Source organism: Neophocaena asiaeorientalis, unplaced genomic scaffold, assembly GCF_003031525.2.
Source record: "Neophocaena asiaeorientalis asiaeorientalis breed wild unplaced genomic scaffold, Neophocaena_asiaeorientalis_V1.1 scaffold342, whole genome shotgun sequence".
NCBI classification, from domain to species: domain Eukaryota; kingdom Metazoa; phylum Chordata; class Mammalia; order Artiodactyla; family Phocoenidae; genus Neophocaena; species Neophocaena asiaeorientalis.
Genome location: NW_020174037.1, coordinates 2745160 through 2762388, shown reverse-complemented (window position 1 = coordinate 2762388; position 17229 = coordinate 2745160). Strand labels below are relative to the sequence as shown.

The 17229-nt window shown below is 43.7% G+C and overlaps 1 protein-coding gene across 1 annotated transcript in view; it reads right to left on the bottom strand.

The window, feature by feature from the left end:
* Positions 1-17229, bottom strand: part of ZNF462 (zinc finger protein 462) — a 141821-nt gene that overhangs the window by 50000 nt on the left and 74592 nt on the right. Inside the window, exon 8 of the mRNA XM_024753684.1 lies at positions 15641-15835. Within this exon, the coding sequence (XP_024609452.1) occupies positions 15641-15835 (195 nt within the window). The remainder of the gene's footprint in view (positions 1-15640; positions 15836-17229) is intronic.

Genomic DNA, 17229 nt, shown 5'->3' with positions numbered 1-17229 from the left:
CTTTGTGTTGTCAAGTAGAAAACACCAATGTGGTAACTCTTCCCCTCTGGATTTTACTAGCAGGTCGGAATTGTTCATTTGAAATTCAGTTCCTACTGTTTCAACTGAACACATTACATTTACATCTGGAATGGATTATGGTCCTACTACCTAAGGGAAGGAAAACTGGAAACCCAGGAGGCTACCTTTTCTGCTCCCTACCAACCCTTCACGTGCAAGAAAATACCAAGGAAGCACAGGAAACCAAGTGGTATGTCCACACGTTGGCAAACACCAAAAAGATGCAGGCGCCAGCCAAGATCTTGTGGTCTGTTGTTCAAATACAGCATCTCAGCAACATCCAAAAGGTTTCTAAATCTGTATTGTACTCCTTAATTTTAACACCCATGTGTCAACCCAAGGACACTTAATACGTATTTCTTGGACTCAGACTCAACTCAATGGTCAAAATATTATCTTGTAAAGTGATTCAACATTCTCCTGGATTCATTAGTGTTTTATAAATGGTTTGTTTCATCATAACAAATATTATATCTACTATATGTTAGGTATTTGACAGATATCAAGACCATCAGAGCTCACATTTCGAGAGCTCTCCGGTTCTTAGGGGACAATATTGAAACACATATGAAAATGAGTGCGTGCTCAAGGAACAGAGCTAATGCCCACGGGCATTTCTACCTGTTGTGAGCGGAGAGCCTGCAAGACACTATGGGTCTGGGGACACTATGGGTGCCGGGAGGAAGGTCAGCAGTTTTAAATGCCACGGACAAAAAAAGAAGGATGAGGCAGGAGCAGAGGCCGTGGACTTGTTTGTCTGGAGTTGCTGTCCACCTCTATAAGAGCCATTCCATTAGCACGCTGGAGCCAAAGCCACACTGCAAAGGATTCCAGAGAGGGAGGGGAGGAGAGGAGGCGGCAGCAGGTGTAAACAAGGGAGGAATGACTCTTTCCCAGAGAGAATGTCTCTGGGGGTGGCCAGCAGGTCACTTCACGAGTGGTTTCAATAAAACGCTGAAGGCAGAACACAGACTCTAGCAGTTTGAGAAGAGAACGAGTGGCGAGGAAGAGTAAGTTGGGAGTATTGGTTCTTTTCAAGAGATCTGAGGCTAAGATGGCAACTGCAGGAAATACTGCAGAAGTTCTTACCCAAGAATGGTTTTAATATTCAAAACACAGAGCACTCTCCCAGGGTTCATAGCGCTCCCTTTTCTAGACTCTCCAAGGGAACAATAACACATCTGAGAACGAAGGTTTCGGGAGACTGTGTGACATCGTAGACAGAGCTGTGGAGTTAGGCCGACTCCACCCTCCTCCAACCCTGCCAGGTAGTAACTGTGACCTTTCTTAAGACTATTTTCTGGTTACGGAAGTTCCTATTTTATGGAATTGTTGTGTGGATCAAACCAGTGTTCGTAAAGTATTTAACAGACACGCAATAAATGACAGTTATCATTAATTTAAAATATATACTGACTAATGCCAATAATAATAATGTCTAACTTTGGGACTTATCACTGCATTACACCCACTGATCAGCACATCAAGCGCAAAGGAGTTTCTTGTGTAGGTGGATTCCATTCAGCCCCAAAGTCCAAAGAAATTTAAATCAACAGGACTCCTGATTAAGCGCCACTTTGCAAACACTGAATTCTTTTAGACTCCCAAGAAACAATTCATGATGCTAAGAGATTTCACTCAGCTTCCAAGGCAAGATGTGAAAGTATTTTTCCTTTTCCATTAAAAGAATAAATCCTCATCAATCTCTGGCTCTTGACAAATGATCATAAATTGACAAGGAATTTGCTTTTACTATGCTACTTTAATACTAAGATTTCTACAGTACTTTAGAATGTGAAAGCATTTTCATATGCTATCTCATTTTATCCACAAAATAACCCCCCAAAGTAGGCATCATTATTGTCTTACGTGACAATAATGAAATCGTGGAAGGTCAATGATTTCTCTCAGCCCACACGCGTGAGACGGAGGCAGTCAGGCCCTCCGCCTGAGGCTGCCACATGCTGGATGGTCCACCGCCTCCAATGTGGGTGGTACTTCCTGGACTTGGACCTCAAACTCAGGTGTCCAACGTCCCCGAGCAGACTCTTAAGGAAAGATGATCTATACAAATAACTGGTTTTGGAAAGATCATTCGCTCCTCATTTTCACTAGCTCCAGCTGGGTTAAAATGGGTCCTCCTGGCATCTGCTCAATCAAAACGCACCCAGCGATACACAGGAAGAGTCATGCTCTGCGCCAGTACTGCAGTGCGACCCTAAAATTACACTGGACAGAAAATCGTCCTGAGTTGGGGAAGAGGTTCCACGGAACCCTCGGCCACCAGACGTCCTGGAGCAGGACCTCTCGTGTCTCACATGCTGCTGACCTATTGCTGTTAATCGCCTTCACACCGCTTCGGGAGACAGGAAGCCCAGGGGTCACAGGAGAGATGCTCCACCTGGTCCACAGGGAGAGTCTGGGGCTGCGGGGGTGGGGCTGGTCTCCATGCTGCTTAACATATATGGCTTTACGTCACCAGCTCAAGCACGGTCATCTCCTTTTACTGGGATGACGACGATTAGTATAAACACCACCAATTTACTCAGTATATTATGAAAGCTGTTTTCTCATACACTGTTCTTGCCATCTTGCCATTTAGAAAATGTTAATTAATTAAATAAATAAAATCTTAAACCTGCCCTTGACTCAACACAGAACTGCCATCCTTCCACCCCGTAGTTCTCAAACACTTCTGCCCTGGCAACACACAGTGGGTGGACATCTGTGTAGCCTACGTTCTTCCCTAGGGACACTGTGATTTAGATAATATCCCAGAAAATTAGAGAAGGCAGAAATGTAGTGAAAAGTACTGGGATAGAGGCACATAATAATAAAGCCACTGAAAAAAAAGGAAGAGAAAAAAAATTCTATCCTGTATTTTAACACTAAACTTAATCATTTTCTAGACAATCGTTTTTTTCCAGTCTTTCATTATACAGGTAACATAACCAAGATGCAAAAGTATACTGTAAATGTATCAGCAAAAATGGTCTTATTTTATTATTAACAATATATAGAAATTACTGATTTTAATGTGTTACTAGGGAAGTTTACTTACACTTTACTGCCTGCCTTTAATTGAGTTATCACAATTGTTCCTTCTAACAGACACACTGGTGGCATTATTCTTTTTTGCATGCAAGTTAGATGTGGGTTTCTCCATCTTTCCTTCTCTGTATTCCTAATTAAAAACTTCCCCATGGGCAACATTTTAAAATACTGTTAAATCAGAGTAACAGAAAAATCACAATTCACAAGTACAATATAATAATTTGTGATACCACAGCTATTAACTCTAGCTCCTCACTCCATTTATTCACTCTTAGCTTTGGGACAGACAAGGTAAACCCTGAAGCTATCTGAAACTTCTACCACCTTGGTTGTAACCCCATGCCTGTCTCTTTCACAAGAAAGTACCTTGGAATACTTATAAGTAGACTGATGTTAGAGGGATAAATCGGAATAAGCTCAAATTTATTTTTAAAAATAAATTGATAGGGGCTTCCCTGGTGGCACAGTGGTTGAGAGTCCGCCTGCCGATGAGGGGGACAGGGGTTCGTACCCCGGTCCGGGAAGATCCCACATGCCGTGGAGCGGCTGGGCCCGTGAGCCATGGCCCCTGAGCCTGTGCTTCTGGAGCCTGTGCTCTGCAACAGGAGAGGCCACAACAGTGAGAGGCCCGCGTAGCGCAAAAAAAAAAAAAAAAAAAATTGATAATTTCAAAGAGATACGTGCACCCCTATGTCCACAGCAGCACTACCCACAATAGCCAAGACATGGAAGCAACCTAAATGTCCATCAGCAGATGAATGGACAAAGAAGATGTGGTACATATATACGATGGAATACTACTCAGCGATAAAAAAAGATGAAATAATGCCATTTGCAGCAACATGGATGCAACTAGAGATTATCAAACTAAGTGAAGTAAGTCAGAAAGAGAAAGACAAATACCAAATCACTTATAGGTGGAAGATAAAACACGACACAGGGACCTCCCTGGCAGTCCAGTGGTTAAAACTCTGTGCTTCCAATGCAGGAGACGGAGGTTCAATCCCCGGTTGAGGAAATAAGATCCCACATGCCGTGCACAGTGTGGCCAAAAAGTACAAAAAAATAAAAAAAATAAATAAAATATAACACAAATGAACCTATCTACAAAATAGAAACAGATTCACAGACATAGAGAACGGACGTGTGGTTGCCAAGGGGCAGGGGGTTGGGGGAGGGACGGAGTGGGAGGTTGGGGTCAGCTGATGTAAGCTGTTACATACAGAACAGATAAACAAGGTCCTACTGCACAGCAAAGGGAACTATATTCAATATCCTGGGATAAACCATAGTGGAAAAGAATATAAAAAAAGAATGTGTATCTATGCATAAGTGAATCACCCTGCTGCACAGCAGAAATTAACACAACCTTGTAAACCAACCATACTTCAATATAAAAAGAAAAGTAAATCAGATTTGTGGTTAATAGAGATAACCTTGAAAACAGACTGGGAAAGCTTGAGATTAGAGCCAGGAAGACCGGTGGAAATCAGAGGAAGTACAAGGTGAGGGATATTCAGCGTTGGGGTCTGGCGGGTTGGAAACCAGAGAAGGACAAAGGAGGCAGAGACACGAGGATGCAGGAGAAAGCCCCTTTGAAATGGCTAAGCCTAGGATCTGGGTTGGCTCGACAAGGGATCGGCAGTGGTCGGAGAGAATTTATGGGTTTGAGATGCTGGAAGTAGAGTGGCTATGGTGAGTCCAGCCACAGATGAAGGGCGGCGGAACACAGTCAGGAAGACGTGAATCTCTCTAGCTGGAAGAAACCAAACATTCACTGAGTCATGACCATTGAGTCTAGTATACTGAAATTCCAGAGCACGACGGTCATGGCTGGGGTAAAGAGGCAGGCTGTGAGCCTGGCACTGAGTTCACTGAGGAAGCTGAAGGAACATTCCAGAAGATAAGAAGGAAATAAGCAGAGAGCAGACACTTGAAAAGTGAAGGAAGCAGAAATGTTCTCAACAGGTAGCAGCGAGTAAGGACTGCACTCACTGTTCTTCTTGGCTACTCGGAGGAAAGGGATTAGTCGCTTCGGTCACAGAGAGCTGAGAGGGAGATGGAGTTGCCATGGGGGGGGGTGGGGGGGGGGGCAAAGCTAGTGAGCTGGAGGAGGGAGGTGTGACCAAAGAAACGTGCAACATCACGGTACACACAGCACAATTCCACTGGCTTTTCCCAAACATCGTGTGACACAGCTGAGCTCGCAGTCACTAAAATTCCCAGGCTTTTTTACACGTAAACTACTGTTTTGTCTGTTTTCCTTGTGTGTGGTTTATTCTGCCGCCCTGATTCACATCAAGAAATATTTATTGAATGGCCTGCCAAGTGCTAAGACTCTGAAATAGTCCTTGACCTCAGAGAGCACGCAGTTTAGTTGTGGAGACAGATATGATAACCGACAATTATAAGAATATTTGGCAAGTCTAGTAATGGAAGTGAGTACACAGGTCAGAAGCTACCCAACATGTTTTATATTTATTCCCTAACGAAATCTCATTTTCAGCTCATTACTCTGAACAGTCTAGACAGTCTGTAATCTTGATTTTGTCATTTAACTATGGACCATTTGCCAGTATTTCAAATGTATTAAGTCTTAAGCAGTAGGAAAAGAGACTTGACTTAAGTAATTTTTTAGAAGGTGAATGAGCCTTTAAAGTGAAATAAACGAGTGAAATTTTGATTGGCGAAACCTCAAAGGCCTTCTATAATTCTGAGACTCCCATCTTAAACACATATATCACATTCACACAAAAATTCTTGAAGCCTTTAAGTACTCTATGATTTGAAGGGGAATCATTTTTGTTGGTTTTGAGATATGGGCCCTCACATTTTAAAACTAAGGTGAGTCAAATAGTGATAGACTCTTCCAAGTAAAGACAAAAACATGAAAAAAAAGTAGTTTGTATACTGTGGTCCCAGTTTTAGAAAAAAATTAAAATAACAAAACAGAGCCTGTCTGTATACGCAAAGAAGAAACATCTAGATGATTCTACAGCAGACTGTTATTAAATTCTTTTGGGTGCAGAGAGGCTGGCATTATGGGTGGCCCTCACATTTTATGTTATGTACTGCCATAAAGCTGTTCTTTAATCCTAAGTAGGTATTACTCTTGTCATCAGGAGGAAAAATCCATGCAGACATCTTCAAAAGGGATAACTACCTCCCATGACTAGTTTTAATGCACATTCATTCTTGAAGACTTACAGGTATCAACATCAGGCACCCATAGCTCAAAAGTACCCTCCCACTGCCAAAGGGGACAGGGACCTCGCTGCTGGTCTTCCTTGTTTAGCCCAGCTTCTTAACAATGAAAAGACCTCTTCCTGGTGTTAATTACCCCTACAGTTTGGTTCTACCTCCCCTCATCTCGCCAGCTATCCTCCCAATAACTTCCCTACACACCCTCCACTCTAGCCAGACTGGTCTTCTTGCCATCCCAGGAACCCTTCTTTAAGTTTGGTCACTTCTGATACTCCTCTCACCTGGAATAGACTTCGATCTGCCCATAAAAAAATCCTACGTGCCCTTCAAGGCCCAGCCTGAGTCCCACCTCTTCCAAGAAGCCCTCCAGGACTCATCAATTCCTTCTCTTCTCCATGGCTGCAGCCAATAAAATCCAAATGCAAAACTTCTCACTTGTTATATTCTGTTCTTCTAATTAACTCTACGTATTTATTAACTTAAGCTCTAACTATCAATCAACAATAAAATTTGGCTTTATTTTCCTTTGGAAGATTCCAGGGCCCCCAGACATGTAAGAATAGGTTTCATCTTCTCCACTCTGGCTCACTTATGCATGTGTGTTTCTGCTGCGACTCTCTGATGAAATGGCACAAAGGTTAAGGGCATAAGCTTTGGGTTCAGGCAAGGTCCACCACATATATGTTTTATGACTTTGGGACTCATCATTTCAGTCTCAGTTTCCTTTTCTATAAAATGAGGCTAATAATAATTTGTAATTCTGATTCATCAGACATATTAAATCTGATGGCAAATTTAAGGCAGTCAGCCGAAGTAAATAAAAATTATGATTAATTTTACCACTTCAGAATTAAACCAAGAGACGACAGCCAGAAACCTTATAATAACCCAGAATGGATGACTTTCAAACTGGTCATGGAGAAAAAAATAACTAGGACTGCTAAAAAATCAAGGACTACAGGAAAGGTTGAGAAGGTCATCCTGTGTTGCTCGATGGGGCAATCACAACAGCTTTGGTGGAGGGCTCACAGCACATGAACATAAGAGATGACATAGGAGGTGGCTTCCATGAGGCAGGTAAGAATATTTTGTGTCCCCGAGGAAGCTGGAGAGCGTAGCCCTGGAATGACTTCTCCAAGAGCAGTGTACAGGTAAATAAAACCTTAGCTGGGCCCTGTACTCTTAGCCAAACACCTCTTTTGGGTTGACCCTGATGACTATGAAACTACTTACAAAACAGAGGAGCACTCTGGCAGGAACACGTCCCTTCCTGGGCATAAACAGCAAGGGACTGACTTCAGTAAAAGGCAAGCAGATCCAACTTACCTGAACCTTTCACGTCAGTTTGGCCAGTCTTTATCTTGCCATTTTTGATTAAGTACCACCACTGGAATTTTTCAATAGGATATTATTTAGGATTATGAATGAATGAAGAAAATGCGTACATCATTTGGACATGCTGGGCCACACCACCAAAACTCATATAATTTATTTTAAAAAATAAATAATAGCTGCTTCAAGAAGGTTATTTCTGGCAACTTCTCATCTCGGCTCTTAAAAAACAATTCTTTTTCACATGCCCATCTTGCCCAGGACATGCCCTCTGCTCCAGCAAAGCTGCCCCAGGATGTCTACCTCTGAATCATGGCTCACACACACTAGTCCTCCCAAATCCAATACCCTTCCCTCTGCTTGTATAAAATCCTCTAGTGCAGAACAGTATTTGGAAGAGAGGAGAGGAACTATGAATCATAAGAAGTCTCAAAAGAGTTTAAGGGATTTTATATTCAATAAAATTGCACTAAAATATCTAGCTCTGGTTCCAGGGGAAAAAAAAAATCAAGGTGGGCAATGATAAGACAAAAAAATCTTCCTTTCGAAAAAGACCCGAGATAATCTTAGATGATTTGCCTAACAACTGATATATTTTCTGCCACAGAATAAAGTAAATTTCTTCTTCCTTTTAGATACTTCCCACAACTGAGGTTCTGGAGGACTTTTAGGTAACCTCCAACCAAGAAATGCAAAAGTCAGCTGCGGAATTATGAAGCAAATTCTGGTGTTGCTAGGAACTAGCTCTGAATGAGTTGGGTAGTATATGCTTGTACTTCTGAGGAACAAATGTTTTTCTTGGCATGGGAAGAGGGAGATGGGCGAGTTGACTGAGTTCCCAGGACATGGAAAGCTTATATTTGAAATGTTTTTCAATCCTTGGCACATGAAACTGTGGCGAATTCAGAAAGTCACAGAAATCTCAGGCAGGTGGGTTTCTTGGGAAGGGTCTATCACATGATATTCGACTTCAGGATAGTGATAATTTCGGAGGCTCCCTATTTGCTGATGAGGGCAAGGTCTATAATTTAACCGCTGAAGACTTTTGGATGTCTAATAGAAGATGCGGAATCATCTGTACCACTTTGCACCACTGGAGTTACAGGATTCTTAAGTCTTTATAGGAGAAATGCCACTCCTCATAATAAGCACTAAAATAAACTCTAGATCAGATTTTAATGTAGAAATTCTGAAGTCAAAAAGGTTAGTGTTCTCTGGCCAGATAATTTTGAGACCAGCAGAACCTATTAAAAAATAACGGCCAAGGGCTTCCCTGGTGGCACAGTGGTTAAGAATCCGCCTGCCAATGCAGGGGACACGGGTTCGAGCCCTGGTCCGGGAAGATCCCACGTGCCGCGGAGCAACTAAGCTCGTGTGCCACAACTACTGAGCCTGCGCTCTAGAGCCTGCGGGCCACAATTACTGAGCCCACGTGCCACAACTACTGAAGCCTGTGCGCCTAGAGCCCGTGCTCTGCAACAAGAGAAGCCACCGCAATGAGAAGCCCATGCAGCGCAACAAAGAGTAGCCCCCGCTCACAGCAACCAGAGAAAGCCCGCACACAGCAACAAAGACCCAACGCAGCCAAAAATAAATAAAAAATTAATTAAAAAACAAAAATGACGGCCAAGCCACTGAAATTATGCCTTGTATTCCACGTGCTATAAACGACGTAGATCTTTATATTTCACAATTATTCACTCAGGAGTCATCTTTAAAGAAACCACTCTTCTTTCTTTCACCCCAAGAGAAATCTGACTGCAACTGGAACCTGTGTGGAAGGGTCTTATGCCCTAGCAACTAATTGGATCCTCTTAAAGGTTGAATTTTATGTCTGACCTATTTAGAAATCTGAAAAGCTTCTCTTCAAAAAGCAGGCATCTCAGATCTTAATTTTTAAGTGTCAAGTATTGCTGCAGTCAAGGTTAAATGAATTGATAGTCTGGCGCCAGACTCAATACAATTCTTAGAGAAGATTTTCTTTCAAGCATAAGTGTAATTCACACAATAACAGTTTTAAAGCTCTACTTAATGCCCTACATTTCATATATAAAACAAAGAATATATTTAGGTCAAGCTATATTTTAAGTGACATCTAGAAATAGTCTATACGTTAAATATAAAGGTCTATAATGACATTTATTAAAGACAGGATTAATTTCATGGGTATTGCTGTAATTTTTTCCACCAGTCATCTATGGCAGGGTTCAGCAACATACAATCCATGGGCCAAATCCAGCCTCCCCTGCTTTTGCACATAAAGTTTTATTGGAACACAGCCATGTCCATCTGTTTACATATTGTCTACGGCTGCTTTCACAGTACAGTGGCACTGTTAACTGGTTCTACCAGAGACTCTATGGCCCACAAAGCTGAAAGTATTTTTTATCTGGCGCTTTACAGAAAAAGTGTGCCAATCCTTGATTTATGACTTGTAGAAATTAACCACTACAAGTCTCCTCTAACCCATATATTATGTTAAAAGGCTGGTGGGCAAAGTTTTCAGGGAGAGTAAAAGATTTTTACTAATCTATGAGTTTTGTTGGTCAGTTTCACTCTATAGCTTCTCCGAACTGGATTTAACAGCAACCAAACACTGTATGGTTTTTGTTTTGTTTTGTTTTGTTTTTTGCAGTACGCGGGCCTCTCACTGTTGTGGCCTCTCCCGTTGCGGAGCACAGGCTCCGGACGCGCAGGCTCAGCGGCCATGGCTCACGGGCCCAGCCGCTCTGCGGCAGGTAGGATCTTCCCGGACCGGGGCACGAACCCGTGTCCCCTGCATCGGCAGGCGGACTCTCAACCACTGCGTCACCAGGGAAGCCCACACTGTATGTTTTTTGACACAGACGCAGAGAACAGGCTAGTCCATTCCAGGGTCAAATGATTATGTGCGCTTGCTCCAAGGCGCTCTGCTACCAGGTAACCACACTGGTAACGCCCATCTCCCCAGTGCCACCACACTTCCTGTCTCCTCCTGAGTACTGGAAAGGCTTACACCCTGTCTCAAACTTCAGTTTCCCACTTCTGTACAGAAGGTCTCGTTATCCATGGAACAATGATAAAGTTGGAAACACTCTTTGGTCAAGGAAGATCATTTCCTCCTGGCAGACTGATGTGTCAGAAAGCTTCTCTTAGAGCAATCCCTAAGGTTTCATCTTTGGATCGTCTGTCTTTTGAACTTGCCTCTTAAATGGAAATGAAATTAACTTACCGCTGTACAGCTTGGTTCTGTGGAGTTGGTCAGACAGGCTAGGAGGCTCGGTACAATTAACTGAACTGAAAACTGTGATGCCTCCAAGAAATCGTTGGTCAGTTAAAAGAAGTCAGTATTTAATAAGTATCTACCTAACTATTCCCATTGGAAAATTAGGGGACAGAACCAACAGCATATCCAAAAGTACAAATGAACACCAAGAAGATCATCAATCGACGAGAAATCAGAGTAGGGCTGGGGCTGGTACGTGTCAGTCTTTAGAAGAAGTTAAACTCAGAGACTGGTAGACAGAAGCAGACAAGGAAGAAATCCTTCCAAGCTCCCAGCAGAGCTTCTTCAGATGCATGGAAGTAGAAATGAAGGCGGAAGATGCTGGGGACAGCAAGTACAGAGATGGCTGGAAACGTAGTATTTGTTGGAGAGACCACTCAGGATGGAGAATGTGGGACTGAGTGGTGAACTCTGAATGCAACGCAGAGGACTTGGATTTTGACATGAGAAGTGCCTGTGGTTTTCTGATGAGAGGTGCCTTGATAAAAATAGTGCTTATCAAATATTATTCTAGAGATTAGAACCGAGAAGCCAAATGAAAAGTTGTAACAGAAAATCCTTCTCTTAAAAAAAAAAAAAAAAAACCACAAAGCTCCTTACATTTTTCTACCAATTCATACCAGCAAAGCCTTCTCTGCTGGGTGGGCTACAATGAGATCTATCTTACAAGGGGAAGGATTTCATGACCGAAAGTTCTTGGTGTTTTCCCTAGGCTGCCATTAGGGCACAGACTGAAAAACTATCTAATTCTCACACATCTTATTTATTTTTTGCACCTGGTCTTCGTGTCCGATTTTTGTTTTAAGCGTACCACGCTAGCTACTTCCCTAAAACAGGCCATTCTGTACAGCATAACTGGACAGAGAGAAGAAATAAAATCAGCTATTCTTTAGGGGAAATTCGAGGGAGGAAAAAGATGGAACGTCACCAGTGGCCTGACTTCTTACTAAGGATAGAGCTGAATTTTAAATTACATATCCACTGCCCAGGCACTGTGGAGCTACTCAGGCCTAAACAAATCTCATAATGAAACGACACTGCTCTAGTTTCTTTCTTGTTTTATAGATGTATGTGTATGTGTGTTTTTCTGTACTGAATGCACAGACTCGGAGAAAGCCTGAAAAAACCCAGTCCTCTCTTTTATATGGCAGAAAGAACCCAGGAAACACAAACACAGCAGAGCACTTCCTCTTGCTGACAACCTTATGATTTCCCCTTAATGCACTGTTTAGAACAGCAATTAAGTGTCATTTCCCATTATCTTATACACGGGATCAGCACTGCTTTTCTTTCCAACCGCCAATCATGAAGGACATACAGAGGATCCACGTGCTGGTGAGACATGTCAAGACTGAGAGCCCAGAGCCTGAGAGCTCTGTTTATGTCCAGAACAGGTGTGCGGCCAGGCAGTGGGAGCGAACTCACCCCTCCACCTTCTCACATCGCCTCCCCAGCCTCCCTCCCTTACGGGGCTCCCTCGGCACTGCGAGGGAGAGCAGCGAGGGAAGAACCTTCCTGTTCAGCCCGTCTCCTTCTGCCGGAGAACGCTGGCTCGCTCTCAAGACTGCAAGCGTTTGACCACTGCACAGAGCAGCGAGCGTGGCCCGTCGTTTTAGTCACATCCCTCACTCGGGGGTCAGAAAGCCAAGGACACACTGGTGATTGCCCTGGTTTTATAGGTCTCTACTCCCCCCGAGGCCTGCAACACATTTTTGGTTCTTGTGTTCAGAGCGCCCTGGCATCTGCAGTGTGGGAAACCTTAACTGAGGGCCAATGGCCCTACAGCTTCCCCCTATTAAAATGTGCAACTGGATTTCACGTGCGTGTTTCAAACACCATTCAAGGCGTGATTTACAGGCTACTGTCTAGCCCCACAGCTGTTTTTTCGTCCCCCAGATGTAGCCACTTCTAGGAATCCACCACTCAGCTCCCTAGCAGACAGCCTTCCCATTTTCAACCTCTTCCGTCATTCTTGGGCATCCAAAACCTTGCAAGACCTACATCAGAAGGATTTAAGAAAATATCTTTTGAACGGACACACTATTAATTTTTCTTTCCACTCTATCCATTCATGAGAACAGCCCATTTGATGCCTTTTTTCTGTTTACCCCACCTTAAACCTTTGGGTTTACCTCACCCAAATTAAACAAATCACTGTGGACCCAGGGATCCAGGTTATTTATATACATTAAAAACAGCACAGGTCCAATGAGTTCTGTGTACGCCTCACTAGAGAGTTGCCACCCAGAGCTTTCACATTCATTATGTTCTTTCTTTAGAAGAAAGAAAAACACTTTTATATGTTGCCCAATTACCTCCCTGTGGCTGAACAGACCATCGGTGTTACGCAGAGACTTACTCAATATCGTTATCATCATGTTTCTGCGACCACCCTCCTCCCAAGGTCCTAACCTAGTCTAGCTTCCAAGAACCTGAAATCAGCCCCAAAAGGGTTAGGCTTCAGGCTGAGGGCTGTGGTTAGTTCAATACCATGCTGATAATGCCCTCTAAACATTTGCTTTTAAGCTGCTGGGTGGCCAGAATGGTACTGTATCCATTTATGATGCTTCTGTGCGTTGCACACCTCCTGGCAGAAAGTACAGACTCAGGAAGTTGACTGAACTCTTTTTCAGCCTACACAGAGGGAGGCAAGCCATGCAGTGAGTAGTCTGCGGGATTCCCTTGTCCTGAGACTAAGACCCACCTTCCAAGGGGGGCGGGGGAGGAGGACAAAGGGAAAAGAAGGTACAACATGGAGAGAAATGTCCCAGGAAAAGCCTTTGCTGGGAATGGTGTTTGGATGTATCAACTTCACCCAAATGGTTCCACAAGCGTAGCTTCCATTTCAGATGAAACCAATTCATTGACAAGCATGTGAAACAAGACCTTACAATTTACATCAAATTCTATTTTGCCTTTTGTTGCAATATACCAATCTCTTACAAAGAACAGGATCTCAAGGTGCAGAGGGGACATCTTCTGTGGCCTTTCACATGTGCTCCCCCCACCTCCTCTCCACCCCTCACTCTGAGACTCTTAAGTTTTCCTGGAAAACAACAACAAACACAGGTTAAACTGCCACACAACAGCTGAGGAGACAGCGCGCTCACTTCATTCATTACAAGCCACCGTCGTAACAACAAGCCTTCATTGTTAAACAGAAGTCCTTCAAGACAGGAATACCGGCAAGGAGTTATTGTGTCTAAGCTGGTGTTTACTGATATGCAAAGGGAAAGGCCACTAAGTTCTACAACTCAGCAACAACAGCTTTTAATCCCAGGACTTACCTTTTCTTTTCCTCCCACTTGTCTTCGCCCAGACCTTGTGAATGAAGATTCCTCATTTACGCTTTTGCTATTTGGATAACCAGCCCACACGGACATGTTGGGCTGTCAGATCTTCAGGTTACCTGAGGATTCTATCTTTTTAAACCCTTACATTAAAAATAACCCCAAATTCATACGTGTCATAAATGGTCTCAAAAGCCAAAACTGCAATCAAAGGATGTAAAGTGCTGAATAACATGACCATTTATTAAATACCTACATGTGTCAGGTGTTGTGTGAGGCATTTTACACATGTACCTTTTCTCATTAATCTCTCAAGGCCATCGTGAAGTAGGTATCATTATCCAATTTGTCACGTGAGTCTAGGAAGCTAAGATTGCCCAGGAAAACACAACTGGCATTGAGAGAAGATTCAAAGCCAAGCCTTTATTCCAAAGAGCCCCTGAACTTTCTTGCCAGCCCACTAAGTTCCTCTCAAGGACCTAGTAGCAGACCTTGGGAAATAGTCCATCCCGTGACCTGGGAAGTATTCAGGCTAGGGGGTAGATAACTGGTTACCAGAGATGCCGCAGAAGGGATTCTAGCACGAGAGGCTCACGGAAGAGAGCAGCTCTCAGGTCTTCTACATCACTAAGAATCTCCAGACTCCCTCCTCTCCTAAGCACGAGATTCTGCAGTCATCTGAGGTGAGCTGAGTAATCAACACCCTTCTGTTTCTTGGGCGGATCAAAACAACAAGCCATCCTTTGCTCGCTCTGCCATACCCGCCATCTCTCGCTCTCTCATTCTCTCTCTCCTACAGCTTTAGTTACACTGCCAGCGAGGAGACCCCTTCCAGGGCTTCCCAGCTTTAGTCTGAAGCTTCCAAAAGTGGGCAGTTACACCCTCCTTCCAAATGACGCTTCCTCGACATCCTTCAGCCATTAACAGAAATCATTATGTTACCCCTAAATTATCTTGTGACCCCATCAGACACATGCCCCCACCCACTCACCCATTCCAGTCCCTCTGAATTCTGTCCTTAACTTACACATCTGGCACCCTGAACACTTCACAGCACATGTATTTTTTAGGACAAGACAGGATATCAACGAGTAAAAAAGTCAACGAAGAAAGAAATCTGCCTGGTATTCATCCTCCTCCTTGCTCACAACCACGGCGGAAGAATCCAACACGAACCCATCACACGTGCTCTTTTCACAAGCAGCGGGCACACCAGTGCAGGGGCGTCTGGCCTCAGCACCAAACAGATGCTCACCGAGTTCACTTCACCCTCCAACTCCAATGTCTATACTGTTCCAACCTTTTCCCGTTTCTTCCTTCACTTGAACCGCCACGTTTTCGTGTCAGATTTTCCTCTAGAAAGAAGGATGGGCCGTTAACCCCAGCCCGCCTCCCCCCACCCATGATTGATGGCGGCTCGGAAGCCCGGTTTTACCATTGGAATCTTCCACTTCTTCGGCTGGGGTGGCTTTTTGGGAGGAGGAGTGGTGGGCGTGCGAGGAGAGGAGACTGACAATCCTTGGCCTGGGGAGGGTCAGGGCTTTTCCGTGGACCTTGAGGGAGTGTTCCTTCAGCTGGCTGATGGTCATGGTGGAAAAGGCGCACCAAGAACACTTGTAGGCGTGCTCACCTGGAGGGAGACGGTCGGCGGCAGGGGAGAGGGAGGGGACAGGGGACGAGGCGGGTGGAAGACAGAACAACAGGGTCAGTGACTCCAGAGAGCCCGTCTCAAGCTGCACGGTCTGAGGACCCTCCCAGACCAACCCCCTGCCCACTGCCACGACCACAGGGCTCCTGGAGGATCGGAACTCTTTTAGGAGCTCCGTAAACAAGTGACCTGGTCCCTTGCCATCTCATGCTTTGTTTACAGGGATGAGCCTACGGTAGATTCCCCAGCAGAGAGTGAAACCAAATGTCTAGGTAGCTCCCTCGGCAAAGGCTGCCCGTCTGTCTCCCTCCCTCTCTGTACTAGAAATGACGATGTCAGTTTTCATTCCAGCCTTTGTATCATCCACAGAAAATAACACACTCCATTCTTATTCCAAGGGTCGATCGGTGGCTTTCCGAGCACGAAGTCACTCAGTGCAAACTGCTGTGCTATCCTCATAATTTACTTCCTTGCTGACTCTAGGCCTCCTGGATTCCACACATCCTACCTGTGGGGTTTTTTGGGACCAGTTCACGAACCTCAGCACAAAACTCCATTTCCCTATCTAATCAATAGTACAGAAATGGGTGAAAGTCATTTCTTTAACCGAGAGAGGTGTGTTTATATATATAAACGTGTGTCTGCATTTAGCTCCAATATTTTTCAATAAAAAGGACATGTAGGTAAAAATAAGTATTTTTCTTTCGTTAATTTTTATTGGAGTATAGTTGATTTACACTGTTGTGTTAGTTTCTGCTGTACAGCAAAGTGAGTCAGTTAAACACATACATGTATGCACTCTCTTTTAGATGCTTTTCCCATATAGGCCATCACCGAGTAGTGAGTAGAGTTCCCTGTACAATACCTATACAGTAGGTTCTTATTAGTTGTCTATTTTATACATAGTAGTGTGTATATTTCAATCCCAATCTCCCGATTTATCCCTCCCTCCCCCTCCCGCCCCCTTGGTAACCATAAGTTTGCTTTCTACAAAGTATTTTCCTTTTAATTGTTTTTATACCACTGAAATACAGCACAGATCGCTATGATCAAATTAAATGAGAGTATGATTTATCTTTGCCCTAAGTCAGCTTTTACATGAATTGTAATTTAAGAAGGGTGTGAAATGGGCATCCTTATGTCGCTGGACAGACAAACACTGGTACGATCAACTCGGAAAGCAATTTTGCTTTTTATAACAATAAGCTTAGAAAGCTCATGCCTGCAACTCAATAATTCCACTTCTGAGAATTTATATTAAGGAAATACCCTTGAATACTTAGAAATCTCTGTTTAGAAATATACATTATTTATGCTTGAAAAAGGGGCAAAACAACCTAAATTTCCAACCACTGGGAAGTGATTAAGTAAATGTG